We start from the raw sequence: 27,069 nt of genomic DNA on the forward strand, positions 1-27,069 counted from the left end.
ATCAAAGTTTAACAACAGAATAGGGTCTCTTGTTCAAATATTTGTATGATTTTTGTAGCACTGAAAAAAAACAGAAAATGTTGGAAATGCTGGACAGATTAGAAAAAGAAGAGGTAGACAATGAACTGGGTAATTATTAAACAAGTAACATACATTACCTTCAATAAATGGCTTGTCTATACAAATTCTTATTACTAATCACATTAAAATGAAAAGCCTTAGCTACATGTACTGTGATTCAAAGCTACTTAGGAATATAATTATTGAAAAAAACAAGAGTATGCTGTGAAGTTGTTTTACGTTTCTTTTTTAGAGAAAGAGGAATGTGACGAACTCTCGCAGCGCCTGACTGGACTTGATTTAGGTAACACCCTGTACCTAACTTGATTTAGGTAACACCTTGTACTTAAGGTCATCTAAAAATATAGAATGATTGAAATATTTGCTACTTAAAGAAATTTTCTCACAAAAAATTGGGGAACATTACCAGTCATTTGTGCAAGATTCTGGAGGATGGCATTTCCTGTATAATCCTATACTGGCAATCACTTGAACTGCTGATATCGCAATTTTTGGTTTATTTATTTTTCAGACATTTTGAAAATAGTTTTAAAATCAAAAATAATGATAATTATAAAGATTTTTGGTAAATTACAAAGGAGTGCAAAACCAGATATTTGAGGAACGTGTCGTCAGATCTTGACGCTGTGTCAGGGTTTTCTTAGACATTCTAAAGAATTATTTGTACTGACAAAACTATTAAAGCAGTTATTTGTATGCTTGAAGATAACATATTAAGCCTGTATTTTCAGATACAGACACTGACCTCATCTGGAACAGACTCACTGAGCAAGAAAAGGCTCAGTTCAATAAAATGGTCAAGGATGGTCATCTTGCTGACCTTGTGGAAATTTGGACTCCATGGTGGAATGTCAAGGTGGGAAGACTTTGATTTTATTTTTTAGAAATATTGCATCTCTTTTTTAGAATCTTGCAGGGACATTATTACATATAAGGATGGATTGTAGTCGGTTTGTTAATCTCATAATATTAGAAGGCTTTACAACTTTTAAAGGAGTAAAATACATGAATTTGAATTGTACATTATTATTCATGTACAGTATGTGAAAACTGAGACAGAGGGTAGGTTAGCATATTTGATGGCAAGTTTTTGATGTTGTATGTCTAATATAAAATCAAAAACAATAGTGATATGATAATTTAATATTGGTCCAGTTTTTAAGTTTGACTGATGTGAATTTTTTTCACAAGTTAACACTTTTCACTAAAAATTTGTTTGCTTTACATTTTACTTATGGTTTACATTTGTTGGCTCCCTGTAGGAGAAGATTAGTGAAGTAGACAGTGTGAAGGAAAACCAGGCTCCAGCAGTGATTCAGAAAATACCAGACATCTCTAAACTTTTAACGGTAAGGCTCTGAGCAGGGATGGATGGAGTTAGGCAGGGGTGGGGGTCTGAGGCAGGGGTGGACAATCTAAGGCAGGGGTGGACAATCTGATGCAGGGGTGGACAGTCTGATGCAGGGGTGGGGGTCTGAGGCAGGGGTGGACAATCTAAGGCAGGGGTGGGGGTCTGAGGCAGGGGTGGGGGTCTTAGGCAGGGGTGGACAATATAAGGCAGGGGTGGGGGTCTGAGGCAGGGATGGACAATCTAAGGAGGGGTGAACAATCTAAAGCAGGGGTGGGGGTCTGAGGCAGGGGTGGACCATCTAAGGCAGGGGTGGAGGTCTGAGGCAGGGGTGGACAATCTGATGCAGGGGTGGGGGTCTCAGGCAGGGTGGTCAGAGGAAGGAGTGGATCTAGAATTTTTTCCCAAGGGAGAAGCTAGAGATTTATACACATTGAACGGTAAGGCTTTGAGGCATGGGTGGATCCAGATTTTTTTTCTAAGAGGGAAGCTGAGGGTTAGTGCTTATCAGTAAAGCTCTCATAAATCAACAAAAATCTTTTTTTAAGAAAATAGGTTAGCAGCTACTTTTTGCATGTGCTGTTTGCTCAGAAGTCAATCACTATGAACTTTCTTATATCATATATACGAGGGGTGATCAAAAAGTTCGCGAACTATTTCTATATTTACAAAACCACAATTCAGATTAGAATGAAATTTGGCACACAAATAATCATAAACATGTTCTATAAATAGCAGTTGTTACGTAATGTTTTGCTCCATTTTTGTGACGTCGCAATGTGAAAATGACGTCAATATGTAGGTGACTTGTAACAAAAAATGGCTGACACAGTCGTACTCGATCAATGAAAGGCTGTAAAGTTTAACGTATATCTTGAAAATTCCTTTGCAGTAGCATATAGTAATTTGTACAAGGTTTATGAAGACAAAAGACTTACCAGAAGTTCAATCATTAATTGGATTGATTGTTTTAGTGAAGGAAGGGAGATGGTTAAAAACGATGTTTGTTCTGGTGCCCGGTGAAAGTGAGCTTGGGAAGAGATGTGTCCTTAGTTGAGCAATTTGTTATGAAAGATCGTCAAGTTAAAGTTAGAAATATAGTTGAATATTTTAAGAATATTATAATGATTAAATCACTAAAGTATCGTTTACTTCAGACTTTAAACATATCAGATATGATAAAAAGAATGCGCCCATACTTTATCCACAATGGAAAAACGACGCACCAAAGACAGAGAAGTCGGGTTGTTATGGCCACCATGCTCATTCTAGCAAAAGATATCCTTATCAACCCATCCTATTGCCGAGATTAGGCCATTTATGACAAATGGACAATTCTTGTTTTAAAAAATAAGTTGTATGGTAAGAAATATAAGACTCGGAAGAATCTTTTAGCTCCTGTGAACAGAACGCTTCGGAGCATGTCATGTGACCGCCTGGATCACATGAATTGCGCGTGGGCAGAACGGTTGCTGATGTGCATTAAAATCGGAGAGGACTACTTTAAAAAATAATAAACACTGAAATCTAATTTTATCTCTTTTATGAGAGTTATTCAATTAGTTCGCGAACTTTTTGATCACCCCTCGTACCTCTGTTTATCTCCATGGATATAATCATCATCATTAAAGGTACATACTGTAAGTGTCTTTCTGCTAAAATTATTCACCTATGCATGTAAGTGTTAAGCTTTAAGAACCCTCTCTACACTGCACACTAAAGAGTTCTGATTCTATGGTATTTTTCTGCAGTTAGAGTGATCTGCCCTTAGATCTGAATTCCAATAAATAGAAATTTACAGTTTATTACTAAATTTGTAATCAATACAAGTATTCTTAACATTTTAATAAGCCAAGATAGATTAACTGAACACGTTATTTACATGTACATGTATTTTCTTCATGGAAGTAAACAACTGTGATTTCTGTTCATTGATACTGTGTTGTGTTTGAACATTTTTCCTGGGGGTAAATGCCACGTACCATCTATTAAAAATTAAATATATAAGCTCAATATTTACATCTTTATTCAATATAATTTTCTCAATGTCCAAAAAACATTTTGCACTGGTGTAGAGAGTCCTTAAATTTTAAGTTTAATTTTTACACATTTACTCATTTTCTACCACCCATGTTACACCCATAACATGGATGGTAGAAAGAGAAATTATCTAGATCTCTACATGTATTAAGTAATCACGTAGTTTTTTTTTAAATACTAATAATAATTTGTTGTTTTTTTTTTTGTAAATATAAATACAAAGAAGAGAAAAGGTTATGAATTTTATCTTCCCTAGAAATCTAAGCCATCAGCTGATATCAGGAACAACATAGTTAATGTCCTGTATGCCTATGTGTTTGTCTGTCACCTGTATAACGGAACTCACTGGGACTGTCCACAGGAAGCTGCTCTCGTAAGATGATGTCTCTCTCATTTTATTTCAGGTTTCCATTTCTTCGTGAAAAAGTTTGTAGTTTATATAATAAATATAAGAAACAAATTTTATTTTTGAATTTTCTCATTTTTTTCATATTGCTTAAAATGGCTTGACCAGAACATATTATATTTGATATATGACTGATATCGATACATTTTAAAAGATGATACATGTATATGATATTATTTGACATACAATTCTTTTTTGGTTCTGTTACAAGAATCTAGAATTTTGTTGTGTATTTGGTAATTCCTGATAAACTGTACATGTATACTGACTTTCAGAAGCTTGTGAATGCCAGTGATGTGCTGGCCAATAACTCTGTCTGTAGCAGTCCTAGTGAAGCAGTACAACTCTGTATGGCTAATGTGAGTATCAGTTAGATTCCATCAACTGAAATCCCTCTTTATAACATCTACCAATGACAACTCTGTATGGCAAATGTGAGTATCAGTTAGATTCCATCAACTGAAATCCCTCTGTATAACATCTACCAATGACAACTCTGTATTGCAAATGTGAGTATCAATTAGATTCCATCAACTGAAATCCCTCTGTATAACATCTACCAATGACAACTCTGTATGGCTAATGTGAGTATCAATTAGATTCCATCAACTGAAATCCCTCTGTATAACATCTACCAATGACAACTCTGTATGGCTAATGTGAGTATCAATTAGATTCCATCAACTGAAATCCCTCTGTATAACATCTACCAATGACAACTCTGTATTGCTAATGTGAGTATCAGTTAGATTCCATCAGCTGAAATCCCTCTGTATAACATCTACCAATGACAACTCTGTATGGCTAATGTGAGTATCAATTAGATTCCATCAACTGAAATCCCTCTTTATAACATCTACCAATGACAATTGTTTTATGAAAAGTAGATAAACCTCGGGTCATAACATTATTTTAAAATGCTTGAGTATTTATACAGTTGGGTAATTTGATCTTTAAAAAAAAAAAAGAACAGTTTATGAAAAGTTAAAGCAAAACTTGTTTTTGTAGAGGGAATATCAGCAATCTCAGGATTTTTTGGTCGGTGTGGTGGACGATGTTGTCAAGATTCTTCAAGGACCAGGAGGAGGAGGAGAGGATCAAAGATTTGTCCTGGCGGCTCTGTCAGATATCTTAAAGCTGTTAAAGAAATGTCACAGTCAGTACAAGAAAGGTAAACTATTATACAGCAGTCCACTCGGCTGACACCCTGTAATGTTCAGTCTGTCCATCTGTCCACTGTTGTGTTCAGTATTACTTGACTACTTAACCAAAGTATAATACAATGTATCCCTTCCGTCTACCCTCCCTGGCTCATACTTCACCTGCCCAGTGCCCTTGGGTACAGGATGTGATTTTTTAACCACGTCTAAGGTGTTGAGATTTATGTAAATACCATACACAGGGTGATTATTTCCAGCTATACAATTCTGGTAGTCATAAAATATGCATGTATTCAAAAAAAAAAAAAAAAAAAACCATTCAGTTGCATGTACATCAAAGATTTATATACGGTATGGGCGTATTCCTGCCCCCATAATAGTCAAATTTTGAAAATCTCTTGAAATGAGAAAAAGTGCATATATTGTATAAAATAATCCAAATTCAGACAATATGTTATGAAATTGGAAAAATTAGTTGGCTTTTCTTGTCTCTGTGACGTCACAAACTATTTGGATTTCCGTTATTTTTAAAAAAGAGGCCAAAATGCACAAAGTTTGTTCAATTTTGACTATAGTATTTATAGAGCGCAAGCTTGCTCAGGTACCATATTCACATATTTCATTGATATTATCATTCTACACATTATATCAAAAGATCTAGTCTGAGCAGACTTGCGCTCGATAATTTCCAATCAAAATACCGACGTAAAATACACTATTTTCTCTCAAAAATTATTGCAATTTGGAATTTACGTCATTTTATTGACGTCATATCTAACTAATGATGTCATAGTTGATAAAAATATTTAATGCTTTGAAGTCTACAAATATCCACCTGGTTTAGAACATAATTAAAGATTTCTCCATCAAAGTTTTATTTTGGGGGCAGATACTGGCCACTACAGAATATAGTCCTTTGAAAAGAGTTACTTTTCTTTTTTTCATTGTTGCACCTCTATCTGAGAAAAATATAAGTACATGTAGTTCATTCTTCTTAAAATTAAACCAAGAGGAAAACTTCATGGACTCAGGAGTATAAAATGTTCTCTCTAATTATCACATTAACTGAAAGTGGGACCCTGTCACCATCCAGGGATTTTCCACATCCCTGTTTAGGGCTAAAGTTAGTCCCCATTCCCAATTGCAAAATCCCTCAAAAAATGAACTGTGTGTTCAATTTGTAATGCACAAAAAATAAAACAAGCTTTACTGGACCAGAATACATTTATGTGTAAAACAAGCATGGTATTGGTCTGAAATCTACTAAAATTTTAAGAAACATAGTCCTGTTGATGACTGACAGTTTGTAAATAGATCTTATCTCTGATTGATAGTTAAATAAAGATCTATTTTATTTGGGACATCATTTTTGTTCATTTCCTTAAAATTATCATGCAATATGACTTCCCAATAACTGATCAAAAGTTGTTAAATTCCCAATTCCATGGGCTCAAGCCCCATTTTTAAAAATTGGGAGTTGAAAATCCTTGCCATAGCATCTCAATGATATTTTGTTTTATTTCCTCTTACAGACATCAAGCTTTCCAAGGCTGCCTCCTCAGATACTGAGGAGGAGAAACAGTTACTGTACCGGGCAATAAAAAAGACCGAGTTCTTCCTGGGCTGGTGTCAGAAATGTGGAATGGTTCTTCTGTCCATCTTACCAGAGCTCAGGCTAGAATACAGTAGGTTTAAAATTACAAGCTTTTATAGATATCTTGTAGATCTCAGGTTACAGCATAATTATGTGTAAATCTCAGTGTTTACACAACTATATATTAGGGATGTCAATTTCACTTGGATAGCCTAGTCCAATGAGTGAGGGCTTAAGTCAAGCGATTGTCTCGCACCAGTTTATCTTCTCCAGACACTAATACATGTGTTATGATTAATTTATGTATATGTATCACAATGTTTCTAATTCCAGCTTAATTAATGACCTGAATCTGCATGGTAAACAGTTCAAATGTACTTATCATCAAAACATAAAAGAGTTAGTGATAAATCTTGTGCAAACAACAAATTCAGTAATGAAATTAATTCAGACCTCAAGTGAAATTATAAAGTATGTGCACATTTATCTCCACAATCACATGTCTAAGTATGTAATCATTTTTGTTTAAAAAAACAAAAACAATAATTTGATTAACATCAGTCAGGGTCTGACACCAGTCAGGGCCTAAGCTTTGACACCTCTAGATAAGTTGAAGAACAAAGTCTCTCAATTTATTATTATTAAAATGAATATAGTAATAGTACACTTTTTGTGAGTAACAGAGTAAAAATTATTTATTCAGTAGTCGATATGATTATTAGTGCAGGACTCAGATACTCATTGGCATCCCTACTATAGATATAAACTGTTCAAAAACAATAAATCAAACAAGACCATTTCTACTTGTAGGCCGACTCACTGAGGAGTTGGAAGAAACCAATCAGGTCAAAGAGAGCATCAAGAGGAACCTGACAGAGTTACGTCCCCCTGCAACAGGAAGTAAACTGATAGAGGAGCTGACATAGAAACCAGACTGAAATGGCAAAACATTGGAAGCACCTAGGAAAACTTCTGTACTTTATCCCAGATGTGAAAAAAATTCCAGTGGGTGTTCAGTTTATGAAAAATGGCTATAGGTACCTGTTCACTTCACATTCAAGTCAAAGAAGATAATGAAAGAATAGAATGTTATTTAACTTTGTAATGCAATATGTTGAATTTAAAATTCTTGTACAAAGCACTGTTAATAAAAAAACTAGCAGATGATTATTTGTTACAGCCAGAAAGTATGATCAGAACTCATGATTCATGTATGTTTTATGTTTTGTCTTTTAACATTTTCTTGTCTCTCTTCTAATATTCTCTGTGCAAAATTAGAAAGAGACACATTATGAAAATAAAATATAGTCAATTTATTCACATCAGTTTATTATATATATTTCAGTGATTTATTGTATTTACAAATAATTAAATACATCATTGTCATACAAGTATGTTAAGACCAAGATTTTAAAGGGGGTATCAAAATAAAGTGACACACTGGAACGTTTAATATGTGCAGATATTAAATAATTAGCACTGCTGATATGGAGAGGGGCTTTATGTTTCTTGGTCTCCTATTTCAGTTTCTCATCAGAACATGACAGCAGGTGACATGTAACAAATATATGAAAATATTCAACAAAACAAAAGTAACATTCACTAAAAACAGTTGCTCAATAACATATAAATGCCAGTCGCTTTCTAATTTAAAATCCAGTCTTCCTATTTAAAATTCATGAATACTGAATGAAAATAAAACAAATAAATTTATCACAGATGATGAATGAAACTACAGTCAGACAGAGTTATCTCCCCCACAATATAAATGTAATTCTGAGTTTGTCCCACTGTTGTTTATGATCCGGGTTAGGTACAGATATGTTGAGGTTGATTGACCTGCCTCTCCACTTGAGCTAAGTATTTGTCTGGTATGCCAGCCGCCCTGTCAAGTAAGAATACCAATATTAAAAGTAGAAAACAAACGATACTATTTATAATGACATGTTCTGTTATATTGTAACTCTGTAAAGTTTAACTTTTGTTGTCCTGATGATTTTTCTTTTGGTATTAATTTAAGCTTAGTTTTCTTAACCACTGATTACTGTATCACATAAATCAAGATTTTATGTGCTAGCACTTTGCATATATCTAAAGCTACAACAATTTATAGTACTATTATGGTGTCTGAACACTAAAACACACAGTTTCAAACTACCGGTATAGGCACCACAGTCTGTTCAAGCATGTTGTAGGTGAACTGTCTAAACAATGAAACACAGCAAAGCAACATAAATGTATGTTATTCTGCACAAAGGGAATGGCATCTTTTGTGTAGCGCAAATCACAGCAAACTCAAAAAACAGAACTCTCAACACATTGAACAGTAATAATGAAGAATATAAAAAAATAAATAGAAAATACATGTATATGTAGCTTTTTAAAAATATGTTTATCTGCATTAAGTGTTTTGAGTGCTCTGTTTACTTTCAGAATATTTTTAAAGTTCAAAAAGCTCAACATCAAATTTTCAATAAAAATATTCTGAAAGAAATTAACTTGAACAAACATGACAAGAACAACCAAGTTTTTTTTTTTTTTTTTTTCAATATTGCCACACCTGCATGAGGTTGCTAGTCTTATGCAACAGTAACATTGACTTTGTGAGCAACATGACCTATATATTTCTCTGGAATGCCTGCATCTCTGTGGTACAAAGAAAATAATTTATTATTCCTTATGTAGAGAGGTTTTTCCAATGCAGTCTTTAGACAGATTCTTGTAAATTATTTGTCACACATAAGTAAAATCTTGCATCACATTTTTCTGTTTACCTTAATTCATTCAGTTTCTTCTTCTTCACTTCCTCTAATTTCTGCCTCCTTTCTCTAGCCTCTTCGTCTAACTTCACACCCTCCTCAAAGAAAGCGTTCCTCTCGAGGATACGAGCCTGCTCCTTGTTACGGATCTGTTTCCTGACATCCTCTGCATGAAGCAGCTTCTTCTTACTGGCCTCCTGTTCCTCCCTCTTCTCTTTCTCCACCAACTCCTTTTGAGCTCTACATACACCAAGAAATATGGCAATTCTTATTTGTTTGTAATTTTTTTTTTTCAAGTTAAAGGAAAGAAGATTAAGACATATTGTTAAAATTTTGCACAAATTGTTTTTTTTTAAATGACACTACTATAGAGACACTGATCAAAATAATTTTATACCTAAGCACTCTCTCAAACTCGGCTCGTTCTCTCTGAGCCTGGACTGCCAAGAAGTGTTCTTTCTGTTGCATTTGCTGAGAGCGAGCTTGAATGAGTGCAGACTCCATCTCGGTCTTCTTCCTGGCCTCTTCAGCCTCCTTCTTCCTCCATTCTCTCTCGGCCTGTTCCTGGGCTCTCTTGGCTCGGAGGGCATCACGCTCAGCTTGCTCATCTCGAGCCCGCTCCTGAAGGGCCCGTAATCTGGCTGTTTCCTTCTCCTTTTCAATTCTGATTCTTTCTTGTTCCTTTTCAAATGCAGCTTCTCTTTCCTAATTATTGAAGACACATTGTATGACATCTCAAAATGTTTAACTTGCTTTTAAAATTAAAGAAAACAATTTATATCAAAATTTTGTGGAGAATGCCTTGTATACAACAGTTGAATAACTCTAATGTTTATATTTGATGTATTAACTTACTGCTTTCTTCTTCATGTATTCTACAACTTTCTGTTCCTCAGCTATTTCTTGTTCCTTTTTAATTTCCCGTCTTCGCAGCAAATCTTCATTGGCTTTGTTTAAGTCCTCCTGATTACAAGAAGTATAAGAAAGATATATTAGACTGTGTTAATTTTGTCCATTACCTCCCTTTTTCATGTATAATATTTAACAGACAAATGAAATCACTGCATTGATTCTTACCCTAAGTGACATTTGCTCTGCATGCTTCTTCTCCAGTGCAACTTTATCCTCATCCATCATTTTCTCGATGTATTTCTGCATCTGGATATTTTCTTGATCTTTCCTCTCCAGATCAAACAGCCGCTCCTGTTCATTCTCCTGAATCTGATCCAGGAGTTTGGCTGCCCCCAGGAGTCTCTCCCCCTTCCTCTTTTTCTCAATCTCTTCCTGGATGGCAATAGCATTCTGTCTGTCTACCTCCATCATCACATCCAGTCTCTTATCCTCCTCCATCATCTCGCCCTTTATCTGTTTCTTCTCCAGAATCTGAGCATCTCTAATGGCATGGCATTTTGCATTGAGAATCAGCTACAAAAGAGAATATAGGATGTTTTATCTGCTATTATATAGCAAAATTCAAATGTCTTATTTTCTTGCATTTAACTAGTAAAGATTCACAAACATTTATAAATAACCATAACTGACACCCAAAACACTACATACTAAGTTAAATAATTATAAATCCTGCTATATATTTCCTTATGTCTATACCTCATTTAAATGTTTAATCTCATCTTCCTGTTCTTGTCTCATGGCATTTGCCTTGGAAAGCAAATGTTCAGCATTTTCTTTGGCCTCTTGTTCCAAATCATTTAACTTTTCATTTTTCCTTCTCTCCATATCTTTCTGTTTCATCAGATTCTTTCTCTGCTGACTGGCCTCCTGTCATAGAAATAATACAATTGAATGAATTGATTAACTTTGATGAGTACAAGAATTTTGTTATTACAGAATGTAAAATATTTTCTAGGAAATTATGATCTACGACAAATGTTGTGAGAGTGAATTTTGAATATTTGAAGGGTTAATTACGGTACCATCATTTCCTCTTTCTGTCTTTTAATGGCAGCTTCCTCAGCTTCTTTCTGCTCCTTTGTTTTGACTTGAGCTTCCATTACCATTCTGTAAAACTCATGACGTGGGAGAATGATGGACTGTCCAGAGGGGTCCTCACCAGGGACACTGTCAAAATGACAAAGTACACTATAGCACTAACACCATGTATTGTAAGAAACAAACACTCAGTGAATTAGTTAAAAGTTTATATCATTACAACTTAAGACATTTATATTAAATAGTTCCTTACACTAAATTTCTAATAAGATCCTTTGTTATAACTTGAACAGTTTCTTTGTCACTTTTGCCTCTTTTTGAATTTTTCCTTTTTGCACTTCTTTCTCGTGCAAGTTCTTCAATGGAGATCCCGTCATCTCTTACATTCTCCATTTTTTCTTTTAACATTTGATTTCTCTGTCCAACATGGTTAGGGGCACCAAATAATGTTTCATCCACCTGAGATGTGTGACTAACAACTCTATAATTGCGTGTTTTCGCTCTTCTTGATGATGAGGAGGAAGCAGAACTTCCTGCCGCAGAAATTGCACTGCCAGGCTGAAAGTAATGAAGGAATAAATTAATTTACTGTAAAAAATATAGCTGATGTTCTATTAGATTTTATTATGCATAGATATATAGGTCCCTGTTTCAATTCCCAAATCAGTAGATACTGAAATATACATTTTGTAAACAAGCAAGACCTAATATGATTATTATTAACTCAAAATACTTTTTTCCTAGATCTTTCAAATAAAATTTATATCATGTTAACATCTAACTCAAATAAGCTTTTATTTTTTTTTTCCCAGTACATGTGCAACATTGTGAATGTGTTTACTCCCTTTTAACTGTTATAACAGCAGAATAAAGTGAATTTGAAGAAAATTACTTTATTCTATAATTCTTTTTATTTATTTTTTTCTTTTAAGAGTGTCTTATACCTTCGTCTTAACCTGAAGATTTATTTTCCAATAACATCAAATAGCGCGACATTTCAGTCTATGGACATGAATAACAACAAGTAAGATGGTTTATCAGAATGTGCAGACCGTTTTTTAATTTTATTTATGATTTACACACTTGGTTCAACTGCTTTGAATTTTAATTAGTTCTTAATTGTATATATAAAATGAAATTTTTACTTACCATACTGTATAAATGCTGCTCCTATACTGTTTTTCGGTAACCCCTACACTTTATTGTGACATTACCTGCTGCTATTTACAGTCAGTAGTTATGGTTACGCAATGGCGGTCGGTAACAAAGGACGATAACTCGTACACAATCAATTTTTGATAACCTATTCTTAATAATTTCGTGAAATGTGGTATTGCTATGAAAATTCATTTGAATCCTTTAAAAGTCAGTGTTTAATAAATAAGGCAGATGCAACTCTTTTTTTAAAAAAATATAAATAGGTTCTGTGCTGTACACTAGACTGGTATTGCCTGTCTCTGTCGAAAGATATCGCGCATATCAGACAGGCAAGGCTCAATCGTAACTACTCGGCCATTTCCGTAACCACAAATAATAATCCTTTTGTAGTTGATTATGTGTGTACATCTGATGTGAATCTTTTTATCGGTTACGGAAAAGGGCGAGCGTGATCCGAATGAGGCAAGTCTATGCTGTACACTAAAACGATAGTACAACTTAACAAATGTTACAAATCGGCATCTCTTTCACGTTTGCTAAAAGGAATATTCTAACAATTGAAAACAGCATCTGTTTTACGTTGAAAAAAAAAACTCAAAATGACATCCACATGCTGTGTTTTGATGAAAGTGAGAAGTTTTAGAAGCATTCCACGTCAATCTCTTTGCAGTTAGTATTTTTCATTTTTAAAAACGCATTAGCTAATTAGTAATTTGACAGCGAGCAAGGTTTGTCATCATATTCCGAGTGGTTTCGCCCCGATTTCCTTAGAACAGTGTAGAATACATTATCTAATATGTTGACGATGCGACCTTTACGGCTAGCGCAGATACGTAATATGTTGACGGTACGACCGATGGGGCGCGCGCATTGTTCACTTAATTTTAAGCCTCTTCAAACCGCACGAGAAATTTGGAACGTCTAGACTGTGACGTCACATGACGTCTACGTTAGCTGCATTTCCATAAACAAAGTTAGAAAAGTGCAAAATTTTAACAAAGAACGTTTAATCTACTGATACTATCTGTATGCAATCCATTAAATTAAGTTGAGTTTATTTTTGGTGAATATTTAGTTGTTGTTACCAGTGAACGAAGTTAGCAGCGAGAACAACAACCGTTGCATTATGGGTCCATGCAGAGTTACTGCGTCAAGAAATTCTATTGAATGAATGTGCAGTAGTCCGAATTTTCTCTTTGCACAGGCGTTGTCATTAGAGCTCGCAGTGAGAAGCGGCGCTTTGCGCCGCTCGATTCACTCGCTATTATTGGATACCTATTCAGCTTTCACTTATATCCTTCAAACCACACGAGATGTTTGGAACTTCTAGACTGTGACGTCACATGACATATGTTAGTTGCACAACCAGAACGAAGTCTGTAAAGTACTAATTTTAACAAAGAAAGTTTAAACTCCTATTTTTCTGCAATAATATATCCATTAAATCAAGGTGAATTCAATATGTTGACGGTGCAACCATTAGGGCCAGCATGGATGCGTATTACGGGATACCTATTCAGTTTTATAACTTAGATCCGCCTCTTCAAACTGCACGAGACATTTGGAACATCTAGACTGTGATCTCATGACATGGGATGTTACTTGCATTACCATAACATAGTCTGAAAATTGAAAATTTTAACAAAGAATGTTTAATCTACTTTTTATCTGCAATATACCCATTAAATCAAAATGAGTTTATTATTTTTTTAACTTTTGTTGTTACCGCAAGAATGTAGCAAGATGCATACACATTGCATTGTGGGTCTCGAGGTAACTGCGGAAAAAAAAATCATTTGGATCAGTGTGCAAAGTCCAAATTTTCTCTTAGCCAAGTGTTGTTTTAAGAGCTAGCTTGCAGTGATAAGCAGCGCTTTGCACTGCTCGCTGCACTCACTATTAATTGGTGAACTTTTGCTGTTATCCCAAGAATGTAGTAAGCAGCGAGTTGCATTTGCATGGAATTGTGGGTCTCTAGGTTGCTGTGGCAGTTGCTGCAGGAGAAGAAATCATATGGATCAATTTTCTCTTCGCCCAGGCATTTCTTTAACAGGTCTCAGTGTCAAGCAGCCGTCTCGCTGTGCTTAATATTGAATGGTGGAGGGTGGAATTACTTAACAGGGTCTACGTTATGCAAAGATAATGGATGTAACTTAAATATCATTATGCTAAATTTTTAAAGCTGTGCAGGATATGAAGAACTTTTTAAAACTCATTTTATCCTGAAATATCAATTTGAATAAGGTGAATGACTATTGTATGCAAGAAAATTTGTGGTGTTGACTAATGAAACAACAAGATATAAAACAGAAAAAAATTCATATGTAGATTTTTGTTGTATAATTAAGGAAAAGGTGGCATAGGGGGGTTGTCTTAGTGGCTGAGTATTAAAGCAGCGAGCTAAAGTAGGTTTTGAGTTCAATCTGGCTGACATTTTGCCATCTTGTTAAATTTTGTACATCGGTCATGTTGGTAATTGAGATTTATGGGCAAATTTAGTTTTAATATCTTGAAAACTTATTCTGTTTGATGCTTTTTTTTTTTAGATTTATGATTATAACTAATAATACTTGGCTGTTTATGTATTGTTTATTGAAAAATATCAGTAATGTCTTCCATGTTGAATCTAGTTGACAGAATAATGACAGTGATCCCATATATTTTTATTTGTGTAGGACATCTTAGCACAAGAGTTTTAACACATGAAGACAACTCCAATACCTCAGGCAATGCCAGTAAGACAAACTCGGATATCAGAGCCATGAGAAGTCAGATGTTTTCAGAAGAAAAGAAAAGACAGTTGTCATTAATCCGAAGAGTGGAAAAGATTAATGTTGAATACACTGGAATACCTGAAAATTGCACACTTTACATGAACAAGGAATTATCAAGCCCAAATAATTGTGCTATGCGTGAGTTTTCATTATGTACTGTGTAAATGATGCATGAAATTTGTGTGTACAGGCATTCCTTTCAAACATTCAAAATACATTTACAGGTATCCATAGTTAGAATTTGCAGTAGGAGTGACTTTCAATGCACCTTTCTTGTAGACATGAAGTCTAACATTAAAACCCTGGCAGCCTTAGCTTTGGTTAATGGAGAAGTGTGGGACATGAATCGCCCATTGGAGGCAGACTGTGCTTTGCAGTTCCTGAAATTCAGAGACAGTGATCCAAGGTTATTAAACAAGGTAAACTGGAGCAAAATATCAAACTTCACGAAACTGCAGTAGAACTTAAGGGGATATAGAACATCAGTATCTGAAATACCAAGGATATGTCCTAGTGTAGAAGTTCCAACCACAGTGACTTTAACTTTCTTATGTACAGTTTTTTAACCTCAGTATCTGAAATCCTTGAATTTTCTTTTGCATTTTTCTCCATACATGTAAGGTTAATATCAAACAGACTTACCTATTATTTAAGGCTTTCTCTGTTAAAACAAACTCAATTTCTCTTCTAAATTGAATACATGTCTGTGGAAAAGTTTGAGTACCTTGATGGAATCTATGGATTGTTCTCTTCTGTCTAACCAACAGAGACAAAAGTAAAGAAAAAGTATAAATTCAAGTTTGTTCTAGGTATCCCCCACTATTCTCTGCAGACAAACTTTGTCAAAATTAGAACACTGCCTGGCATACGGCAATAGATCTGCATTCTAAAACAAAAAATGAGTTTTACCATGTGTACTGAGTTTCCTTTATTTTGAAATCTTTTCTACTTCTGCAAGGCTTTTTGGTCAAACAGACAAATTTGAGTTTTTATGTTGATGATTATGATTTAGTAAGTTTTCATTCTGGGGTCAATTTACTATACCTTTTGTAGTTGACTTTGTGTGTACATTTGATGTGAAGTATGCCTTTTGTAGTTGATTATGTGTGTACATCTGATGTGAAGTATGCCTTTTGTAGTTGACTTCGTGTGTACATCTGATGTGAAGTATGCCTTTTGTAGTTGACTTTGTGTGTACATCTGATGTGTAGTATGCCTTTTGTAGTTGACTATGTGTGTACATCTGATGTGAAGTGAGCCTTTTTCTAGTTGACTTTGGGTGTACATCTGATGTGAAGTATGCCTTTTGTAGTTGACTATGTGTGTACATCTGATGTGAAGTATGCCTTTTGTAGGTGACTATGTGTGTACATCTGATGTGAAGTATGCCTTTTGTAGTTGACGATGTGTGTACATCTGATGTGAAGTATGCCTTTTGTAGTTGACTATGTGTGTACATCTGATGTGAAGTATGCCTTTTGTAGTTGAAAATGTGTGTACATCTGATGTGAAGTATGCCTTTTGTAGTTGACTATGTGTGTACATCTGATGTGAAGTTTGCCTTTTGTAGTTGACTATGTGTGTACATCTGATGTGAAGTTTGCCTTTTGTAGTTGACTATGTTTGTACATCTGATGTGAAGTATGCCTTTTTGTAGTTGAATATGTGTACATCTGATGTAAAGTATGCCTTTTTGTAGTCGACTATGTATACATCTGATGTAAAGTATGCCTTTTTATAGGCCGCCTTTAGACAGGACGTATTATGTTATGGCGTTCATGTCCGTCCGTCTGTCTGTCTGTTAGCTTTTCTCATGTCCGGCTCATAACTTTAATACTATTAGGCCTAGGATTATCAAACTTTGTCAGCTGATACTTCTTGGGTAGAAGGTGTGTCGCGCACTAAAAGTAGGTCGCTCTGACCTTTAATGAAGATGCTGTGGTCAAATATGGAAAAATCCTGTCCAGCTCATAACTAGAAAACTATTGGACTTAGAATCATCAAACTTGGCCGATTTATGCATCTCAGGTAGAAGGTGTGTCACGACCTATTTCAAGGTCACTGTGACCTTTAATTTAAGTGAAATTTTAAAAAAAGCTGTCTTTTTACTATTAGATTACACAATCCAAAAAAATGAAAGAGTGTTGCAGTATTCTTATTAAAAAAATGTTAAATCAAGAAAATACTTATTTTTTTCATTATATACTTTACAGCAATCTACTATAACAAATGTAATGTTACAAGAGAAATTCCACCTCTCCCATGGGTGAAATTATCAAGCACTGGTCAAGAAGAATTTGATAACAGAAAATTGCACTCAAATTAGAGAAAAATTAATGAGTTTAGTGCTAAATGGTAGAGCATCTCTGATCAAGCAGGTGTTATCTATAGCTAGCCTAACTTTTAAAATGAATTTGGTGAAAAGTAATTAAAACTTATTTGATATTGTATAATAAATTAATTTGATATTGTATAATATAATTAAAACTAATAATACTCGGGGGGGGGGGGATATTGGAATCAGCATCCTTGTTGTCCGTATGAATTGCGGCATTAAAACCAGTCTGACATGAAATCTAAAAAAAAAAAATCAAGTATTTAAAAAAAATGTTTTAATTATGGTAGATAGTCCCTACAAATCTAAGAGTAATGCAGGGACCTTATTAAAAATGTTGCATCAAGATTACACGTCAAGTTTTTTTCTTCTTTTTATAAATCTTTGTTTTCAAATTTAATTTTCAGAATGACATAAATATGCATTTTTATTGCACTAAAAAGCAAATAGTATGTATAGATCCATTCATCCATTGGGAGTAATGAGTGGACATGCATCCAGTTAAAGATTAATTAATGAGTTCAGTGTAGGAAGGCTAGCTGTCTCAATCATTTCTGTTAGAGGATCTCTGATCAAGCAGCTCTTATATGTGTCCTTTGGGAATTAGACAGAAGAACTGCTTGTCAGTTCATAGCATATGTCATTTGATGGCCAGCCTTTTATTTTTAATACTAATTTGATATAGATTAAGTTGTTAAGACTAAATTGATATTGTTTAATATGATAATTTTATTTAATTTTTTGAAAATATCAACTAATTCAGAGCATCATGTCTCACAAATCTGAAAGCTGAGAAGGGGGGGGGGGGGGGCTGCAGATGGGCATTTGTCAAGCTCTAACACAACCAGTTGAGGATCTATAATATAATATTTGTTATAATTAATGCCTACACCATAGGAGATGTCTAATCAAATATTATAAGGAATGGAAAAATCATTGAAATCCTTGTATCAAAGTTGACATGATTTTGTTGCACTCTAAACTGTTAATGACAATTGAACAATATTTGACGGGTGTATCATGCTGTGGTGGGGCACCTTATTGTAGTTGACTATGTGTGTACATCTGATGTGAAGTATGCCTTTTGTAGTTGACTATGTGTGTACATCTGATGTGAAGTATGCCTTTTGTAGTTGACTATGTGTGTACATCTGATGTGAAGTATGCCTTTTGTAGTTGACTATGTGTGTACATCTGATGTGAAGTATGCCTTTTGTAGTTGACTATGTGTGTACATCTGATGTGAAGTGTGCCTTTTGTAGTTGACTATGTGCGTACATCTGATGTAAAGTGTGCCTTTTGTAGTTGACTTTGTGTGTACATCTGATGTGAAGTATGCCTTTTGTAGTTAACTATGTGTGTACATCTGATGTGAAGTATGCCTTTTGTAGTTGACTATGTGTGTGCATCTGATGTGAAGTATGCCTTTTGTAGTTGACTATGTGTGTACATCTGATGTGAAGTATGCCTTTTGTAGTTGACTATGTGTTTACATCTGATGTGAAGTATGCCTTTTGTGGTTGACTATGTTTGTACATCTGCTCACATTCTGATGAATTTATTTTGATTACAGGCATTCTGGAGGACAGGATCATTTTTGATTGGCTACGTATTTGATCGTGCATTTAAAGATGAACATAGAGTTAATGTAATACGGTTTCCTAGCAACCCAGTTGGTAAAGTTTTAGGAGTATTTTTCATATTCACTTTTACAAGAAGAGTATGATAAAGACTTTAAAGTTTGCCATTAGAAAACTCATGCTTTCTTATTTTATTCCTTTTTTTCTGAATTTAGTTGAAGATGGCTATTTTTGCTGTGACCTTGACCTAGGATCTATGAGTTCCTGGCAGCCACTACCTGTAAGTTGAGACTATCAACTACTTGAAACACAGCTGCAGCTTTTTGTAACAATATAATACATGTTATTACACTTTGTAAAATTGTAGTTTGATTTGCATGGTAAAAGAAAGTCAAAAAATACTCTTTTAATTAATGACCTACTATAATAATGGCAGGAAAACCAATGTAAACATTGACTGATTTATGGCATTTTATGTTTGCAGGATGAGTTAAAAGCTGTGTCAATGATAGGGAGCTGTCTAGCCAAAGAGGAGTCAAACTTTGAGCGACTGGAGGTTGATGAGAAGTTAGCTTTAGAAATGTTTAAAGACAATGAATACAAGTGTAGGCAGATACCGGAGATTGCCAAGTCCTCCTCCTCAGGATCCAGGGTCACTCTGTACAGACTAAAGGACTACGTAGACGTCACAACAGGGCCTCTTATAGCCAGTACCTTCTTCATTTCCATGTACAACATTGTCAAGGTCGGGAAAACCTCATCTGTTACACCAATCCTCTACCTAATACATAATTCACTATTGATTTATCTGTCTAGATCATCATGTGACTTGCTTACAGGTGTTTCCTATGAATCTCTCATGTGACTATCAACAGGTGTTTCCTACGAATATTCATGTGACTATCTTACATGTGTTTCATATGAGTTATCATGTGACTATCTTACAGATGTTTCATATGAATTATCACGTGACTATCTTACAGGTGTTTTATATGAATTATCATGCGATTATCTTACAGGTGTTTCATATGAAGTGTCCAGTAAATGGTGACATTACTAGAGTACAGGGAATAGCCATGCCTCCAGAATTACAGGTAAAATGGCCCATTCAAAACACAAGAAATACTTGAGAAACTGAGAGTGGTTTGTGTGTATGGTTTATTAACAAAGTCGGCAGCTAATAGGACAGAACTATAGTCTAGTTGACTGTTTACTTGTATAAATTAGTTACATTTGCTGATTGCTCACAAATTGATTAGAGTTCTGTGCTTAACAATGTAACAGAAGTCGATTTTGGCAGTAGGCTTGAGAAAAAAAAATGACTAATTTTCTTTAAATTACAGATACATTATAAGGCTTATGAATTACTGTTAGAGAGGGCACAAAGAATGGTGAGTAAATAAAAACTTACCGTACATACTTCATTTCATACTCAGTCTGGTACATTTTATCTGGGAGAAAAGGAATAAAAATAAAACAGGGAACATTTTTATATATATCTATGTAAAGCTTTCTTAATTTATATACATGTATGTCAGAGTTAAGTAACTCATGAATTAGAAATCAATGAAATTAGAGCAAATATAGCATTAATTCACAAAAGTACATTGTCATTATATATCAGTATGTACTATTTAGTGTGATAATGTTTGAGGTTACACAGAGGGGAATTTTTGAACTGTAAATATTCCTGTAAGGACAGAACATATTCCTGTTTTAACAGCTGAGTAGTTTATTCTGTAAATCACAGCAAAATGTACCTGCTATAATTGTAATATACATGTATTTTATTTATTTTATAAACAGTGATGGAGAATAATCAGAAATTTGATACTACAAACAATATTTTTATGGAAAAAAAACCAGCATCACATGAAATAGTTATAAATGTTCATGTTAATATTTTAGATAACAGGCCACAGAAAGCCATTGAGTAAATGGAATTCGGCCATACTCTGGTATATATGTATTGTGTGTAAAAACTCATGTACTTCTGAAATTCTATATTGTTTTCTTTTTTAACTTTTGCAGGGAGTTGAAGATCCATACAGGGAATCTTAGTAACAATGTAGCCACAGATTTTTCAATAAAAAATTATGTATGTTAACTTTTTATTTGTCAAACTGGATTGACTTTTCATGAAATATAATGCAAGAATCAGATTTATAAAGGTACATTTATCAAAAGTTTACACCTTAAAATATAGCCCGTGTGTTTTGTCTAAAGTCAACTTTTTAAAAATCTTCTGTGATTGCCAACTTAAAACAAAAAATTATATTCTGAAATCTTTTATGTAACAACTTTTTTAAGAACAAGATGCTTGTGAAACAAAGATGACCCCGCATGGCAGCTCAAGGCCAAGTGTAAAAGTTTTTCAACTGTCCATGTAGATCAAACTCCAAGGTCAAGAGTTCAGAAATGTGGGTACCCAAAGAAAGGTCTTGTCACAAGGAATACATATGTGAAATATTAAAACCCTAGCATCAACCGTTCAGAAAATAAGGCCAAGGTTAAAGTTTTTCAGAAGTTGGTCAAACTCAAAGGTCAGGGTCATGAGGTCAACAATATTGGTACCAAAGGAAAGGTCTTGTCACAAGGAATATATAAATGAAATATGAAAGCCCTAGCACCAACCAATCTAAAATATACACTCTGACACACTGTAGGTTGGAGCTTCAGCTTTCAGCAGTACAGCTATTAATCACTCTGAATGACAAAAACTAGCCATCCCCAAGCTTCAACAGTTTCAGTGTATTTGTTAAAGGGTGCATTGCACCAAATGCAATCTCCATTCCAAAGACCTTGGTAGGGATACACATTTATGTAATGGTACTGGGTAAGATAGGGCCACAGTAGGGGTACACATTTATGTAATGGTACAGGGTAAGATAGGGCCACAGTAGGGGTACACAATTAGGTAAAGACTTCAGGAAGATGCACTGTGTCTGTTCCAAAGCTATATATGTGGAACTAGATATCATTGAGATGGTGTGGCCATCTCAAAGGGCCCAGCTTTCAGCAACGAACATGAAAATATAAGGTAGCTGAAAAGGGTTTATTTTGAAGAGGAACATTTGTGTACTATTACGGGATGTGTTGTTTGAGTCTAAAGGGCTTCTATGTCATCCTTGTTATAATAAACAAGAGGCCCATGGGCCTTGAATCGCTCTTCTGATAAACTGTACAACCTATCACTTCTATTTGAAGCCTCGAAGTATCCTATATATTTACATAAACCCTTGAAATTCCAATTCACACTCTGAGAACCCAAGATGATTCAAAGCCAATTAGTACCTGAGAGTTGCTCATGGTGACCTACTTATCACTTGTCATTCTCTGAGGACCCATCAACTAAGTTTGATGATTCTAAGCCAATTAATACCTAAAATATTTTTTAAAATTATAATCATAAAATTTTATAAGTAGGTCAAAGTGACCTACTTTTCAATTGTTTTACTCCAAGTTTGATGATTCTAAGCCAATTAGTACCTGTAATATTTAATTAAAGCCATAAATTTTCAAAAGTAGGTCACCGTGACCTACTTTTCAGTTGCTCCTAGGACCAAAGATACATCGACTGACAAAGTTTGATGATTCTAGCCAATAAGTACCCAAAATATTTAATTACAGCCATAAACTTTCAAAAGTAGGTCACTGTGACCTACTTTTTAGTCGACCTTCTCCGAAGACCCAAGATGCATCAACTGACAAAGTTTGATGATTCTAAGCCAATTAGTACCTGAAATATTTAATTATAGTCATATAAATTGAAAAGTAGGTCACGGTGACCTACTTTTCAGTTGACCTTTTTTGAGGACCCAAGATGCATCAACTTACAAAGTTTTATGATCATAGGACTTAAAATGTCCAAATTATGCCTCTAAAATGCTTTGAAATCGAATGCCTGCAAAGTTCAAAAAGTAGGTCACTGTGACCTACTTTTTTATGACGTCGAGCTCTTGGAGCTCGAACGTCATCTAGCAAGCGCCCAGTTGAAATCGCGACCGGATATGTACGCGACCGAATGTGTCAGTCGATGCATCCGCAATAGAAAATAGCAATAGCTATAAACCAATTTCTTTGAAAACGCTCAAAATGAATAATTGCTTGAAAATGAAATTGCATCAATTATATCTGCAATTAATTCTATTGCAAAACAACAATATTATGTTTTATTCTCACACAAGAAAAACGTGATGGTTGTTGCGGATGAATTTCTACAGAAAGGGTGCGTTGAATGACATGAATAACATTTCGGAACGATAACCGTATAACATAAACAACACAACAGGAGGTAAAATAATTACAAAATTAAATAAACACGAATACTACAAGACAAAAAAGATTGAATTTCTAAATCTTAGCTTTACTTATACAATCTTCTAACCAACTCTATCCTAAAAACCGATGATATTGACCAGTATTGCTGTATTTCTCCATTTCCTCCATTTCCCAGTATACCGTATACCACGCCCGATCGTAACTCGATCGTAATTGTAACAGAACAGAGTCTTGGATGTAGTTTAGATGCAATCACTAATACAATGCTTTGACATTGGCAATTAGAAAAAATATCATATAAATTCATGAAATCCTTCATAGTTCTTCAATTGACTGAAAAGAATTTAGCATGAACATGTTCGACGGTGTCTGGTCAATTCGAACCCTGCTCCATTCGGACCATGACATAAGGCCCCAGACTGTAATTGTGATATTTTGTTTCAACTATTTTTTTTATTATGTCTCCTGAGTCACTCACTTGACTTATTGCTATCTTTAAATTCAAAATGATCTTTTGAAGTTGTTTTTCTTCTTCGACGTCATTGAAGCCTTTCAGGCTTTTGATAATAATTATGTTTTTTGGCCCCAAGATGCATCATCTTACAAGATTTAATGATTCTAAGCCTCCCCATATTCGAATTAATGACCTTAATTGTTTTAAAAAAGATTAGCCATAAAATTCAAAAAGTAGGTCAAGGTGACCTACTTTTTAGTTGACGTACTTTGAGGACCCAAGATGCATCAACTGACAAAGTTTGATGATCATAGGCCTTAAATTATTCAAAATATGCCTCTAAATCATTTTGAAAAAGAATGGCCGCAAAATTTAAAAAGTAGGTCACCGTGACCTACTTTTGAGTCAACATGATATGAGGTCCTTAGATGCACCAACTGACAAGATTTGATGATCCTAGTCCTTATAGTAAGCAAAATATCAACATTTTAATAAAATGTAATTTTTGGTCAACTTTGAAGTGACCTTGAGACCACGCCCTTTGCCCCAGGGTAAATCCCCGTGCAAATTTTAATCTACAACATATCCTCATCCTTTTGTGTAAGTTTGGTGATAATCTGCCCAGTGGTTCTTGAGAAGAAGATTTTTTAGCAACCAGTACTTTTGTTTCTATTTTCCTAATTATCTCCCCTTGTTAAAGGGTCACAACCCCAGTTTTAGTATAAAAGGGAGCCCTTGGGCCAAGGATACCCTGTGACAAATTTGACAATAATTGGCCAAGGGGTTCTTGAGTTATGGCCCATATTCTAAAAAGTTTACGCACACCGCACAAATGGCCATAGCATTAGCTCTTTGAGCCTTTGGCTCAGAAGAGCTAAAAATGGCACGAAAATCACAAGTGCTCCATACCCTCCATCAAAAATCACGAATGTTGCATATCCTTTACGAAAATTGTTGCATATCCTCTATCAAAATATGGAAGGAAAATCACAAATGTTCTGTACCCTAAGTCAATTGGTAAAGTTTGAGGCTGACTGGACTTAAGAGAAAGAAATTATGCACCGAGCAAAGATTTTAGACAGAGAGGCTATTTTGACCATGACCTAGAAACTTTGTTCAAGGTCACTGCACATCCATTGACTAGTGGCACTCTGTGAGTGAAGTATGAGCCACATTGGACCAAGGGGAGAGGAGATATGCTCCAGACAAGGATTTTTCATACAATTCTGCTATGACCTTAACCTTAGACCTAGAAACATGTTTCAAGGTCACTGCACACCCTTTATCCAAAGACTTTCTGTGGGTGAAGTGTGAGGCAGATTGGGCCAAGGAGAGAGAAAATATGCTCTGGACAAGAATTTAAACAGAGAGGCTATTTTTGACCTTAACCTAGAAACTTTGTTCAAGGTCACTGCACATCCATTGACCAGTGGCACTCTGCGAGTGAAGTATGAGCCACATTGGACCAAGAGGAGAGAATGCATGCTCTGGACAAGATTTTTCATATAATTTTGCTATGACCTTGACCTTAGAAACCTGGTTCAAGGTCACTGCACACCCTTTACCCAAAGGCACTCTGTGGGTGAAGTATGAGCCAGATTGGGCCAAGGAGAGAGAAAATATGCTCCGGACAAGAATTTAAACAGAGAGGCTACTTTTGACCTTGACCCTTGACCTAGAAACTTTGTTCAAGGTCACTGCACATCCACTGACCAGTGGCACTCTGTGAGTGAAGTATGAGCCACATTGGACCAAGAGAAGACAATATATGCTCCAGACAAGGATTTTTCATATAATTCTGCTATGACCTTGACCTTAGACCTAGAAACATGGTTCAAGGTCTCTGCACATCCTTTACCCAAAGACACTCTGTGGGTGAAGTGTGAGCCAGATTGGGCCAAGGAGAGAGGAAATATGCTTCGGACAAGATCTCGGACGGACAGACCGATCACTATAGGGCGCCCGCAGGGCAGGGCCCTAATAAAGAACTTTGATTCTCTCTAATGTTTATTATTCTCTCAGACTGTGAATTGCCCATCAATAAAGCCTTCATTTCTCAGAACAATTTTCTCTTTCAATACATGTATAAGATCCAATTCAAAACAGTAAAAATTAAAGTTCATAGTTAGTGATTTATTGAGTTATTTTAGCACTTTTATAACATTATACACATGATTCACATCTGAAATTGGAGTCAGACAGGAGAGAGAGAAGAGTAACACAGAATATACATGTAAATCACATACTGGTGAATTACACGGTAACATGTTGTCATAGAGATAACAACTTCCTGTTCTACTGAATGAAATTGTCAAGTAAATGACAAAATAAATTAATGACATAACACAGGGATTACATTTAAAAACATCTGTAATCTGTACTGATCAATGTATGAAAAAATATAAAGATTAGCCAATTTAGATGTAGCACATTTGGCACCAGTCAATTTTCTGCTCATAATAGTCATGTCGGTAACAAACAGCACCCCTCAATCCTCCTCCCCTGGAGACAGTTCCAGGCCTCCCCCTCAGTCATCATTGACTCCCTGTCCATGGACCTCAGGCACCTTCAGTTCATGAGGCTCCCCTCCTCTCTCTGAAATACCCATGTCATGAGCCAGAGTCCGACCCTAAAATTCAAATGTTTAAATGCATTGTAGTTTGCAGTCAAGTTAATTTGTAATCAATTTGAAAGTATCCAGTAAACAGAGTAAAGATCGATCAATAAAGCTTTGTGCATTGTACAGCTAACTCTCAATCTCTCAAAATTCAAGGAACCTTAAATACAGTCCAATCGATAGAGGGGTTAAAGAGATTGAAAGAGGAATGAAATCCAGAATTTTCAGGGCTGACCATCATTATATTTTCATGTCTACCGGAAGTATTTTTTGAACATTCTCATGATTCTGGGACTCTTTACTGGTTATTCACTTGATTTCAACATGAAAGATTGTTTCTTATAAAATGAATGAAAAATCTTAAGTTTCAAATGAATATTTATTTGTTTTCAATTCAATACTACACTCAAATTGTATATGGTGCAAAATTTTTAAATTCTGAACAGCACACCCAATCTAGCAATTTTACTGGTATTTTTGCCAGACTGCTGTATCACTTTTGGGTTCTTGAGATAGGAATTTTTTGCAATAG

General features: G+C 35.0%; 4 protein-coding genes across 9 annotated transcripts in view; 2 read left to right on the forward strand and 2 right to left on the reverse strand.

The window, feature by feature from the left end:
* Positions 1–7,945, forward strand: part of LOC133174160 (zinc finger HIT domain-containing protein 2-like) — a 26,459-nt gene extending 18,514 nt beyond the window's left edge. For all 3 annotated transcript variants that reach the window (XM_061309219.1, XM_061309220.1, XM_061309221.1), the window contains 9 exons: positions 59–129; positions 314–364; positions 813–937; positions 1,344–1,430; positions 3,726–3,842; positions 4,151–4,234; positions 4,884–5,046; positions 6,568–6,720; positions 7,440–7,945. In XM_061309219.1, the coding sequence (XP_061165203.1) occupies positions 59–129; positions 314–364; positions 813–937; positions 1,344–1,430; positions 3,726–3,842; positions 4,151–4,234; positions 4,884–5,046; positions 6,568–6,720; positions 7,440–7,555 (967 nt within the window). In that variant the 3' untranslated portion in view covers positions 7,556–7,945. The remainder of the gene's footprint in view (positions 1–58; positions 130–313; positions 365–812; positions 938–1,343; positions 1,431–3,725; positions 3,843–4,150; positions 4,235–4,883; positions 5,047–6,567; positions 6,721–7,439) is intronic.
* On the reverse strand, positions 7,938–12,596 carry LOC133174157 (cilia- and flagella-associated protein 45-like). 2 transcript variants are annotated; one of them, XM_061309216.1, is made up of 10 exons: positions 12,488–12,596; positions 11,592–11,896; positions 11,323–11,467; positions 10,997–11,167; positions 10,466–10,813; positions 10,244–10,351; positions 9,786–10,093; positions 9,404–9,628; positions 9,190–9,275; positions 8,427–8,514 (listed from the first exon to the last, which is right to left on the reverse strand). In XM_061309216.1, the coding sequence occupies exons 1-9, from the start codon at positions 12,488–12,490 to the stop codon at positions 9,209–9,211; spliced, it is 1,680 nt and encodes a 559-aa protein (XP_061165200.1). In that variant the 5' UTR covers positions 12,491–12,596; the 3' UTR covers positions 8,427–8,514; positions 9,190–9,208. The 2 variants fall into 2 exon arrangements, with proteins under 2 accessions (XP_061165199.1, XP_061165200.1); XM_061309215.1 differs by lacking the exon at positions 9,190–9,275 and having other exon boundaries at positions 7,938–8,514.
* Positions 12,597–13,095: 499 nt separating this feature from the next.
* Positions 13,096–21,292, forward strand: LOC133174399 (large ribosomal subunit protein mL39-like). Its single transcript, XM_061309530.1, has 9 exons — positions 13,096–13,165; positions 15,172–15,408; positions 15,550–15,689; positions 19,179–19,281; positions 19,401–19,465; positions 19,670–19,930; positions 20,205–20,279; positions 20,529–20,576; positions 21,217–21,292. Exons 1-9 carry the CDS (start codon positions 13,096–13,098, stop codon positions 21,244–21,246), a joined length of 1,029 nt encoding a protein of 342 aa, XP_061165514.1. The 3' UTR covers positions 21,247–21,292.
* Positions 21,293–26,032: 4,740 nt separating this feature from the next.
* The window catches only part of LOC133174216 (E3 SUMO-protein ligase RanBP2-like), a 40,893-nt gene continuing 39,856 nt past the window's right edge, over positions 26,033–27,069 (reverse strand). For all 3 annotated transcript variants that reach the window (XM_061309290.1, XM_061309289.1, XM_061309291.1), the window contains one exon: positions 26,033–26,549. In XM_061309290.1, the coding sequence (XP_061165274.1) occupies positions 26,448–26,549 (102 nt within the window). In that variant the 3' untranslated portion in view covers positions 26,033–26,447. The remainder of the gene's footprint in view (positions 26,550–27,069) is intronic.

This window comes from Saccostrea echinata, unplaced genomic scaffold, assembly GCF_033153115.1.
Source record: "Saccostrea echinata isolate AGI-Se365-2 ecotype Australia unplaced genomic scaffold, CSIRO_AGI_Sech_v1 ptg000057l, whole genome shotgun sequence".
Classification (NCBI taxonomy): Eukaryota; Metazoa; Mollusca; class Bivalvia; order Ostreida; family Ostreidae; genus Saccostrea; species Saccostrea echinata.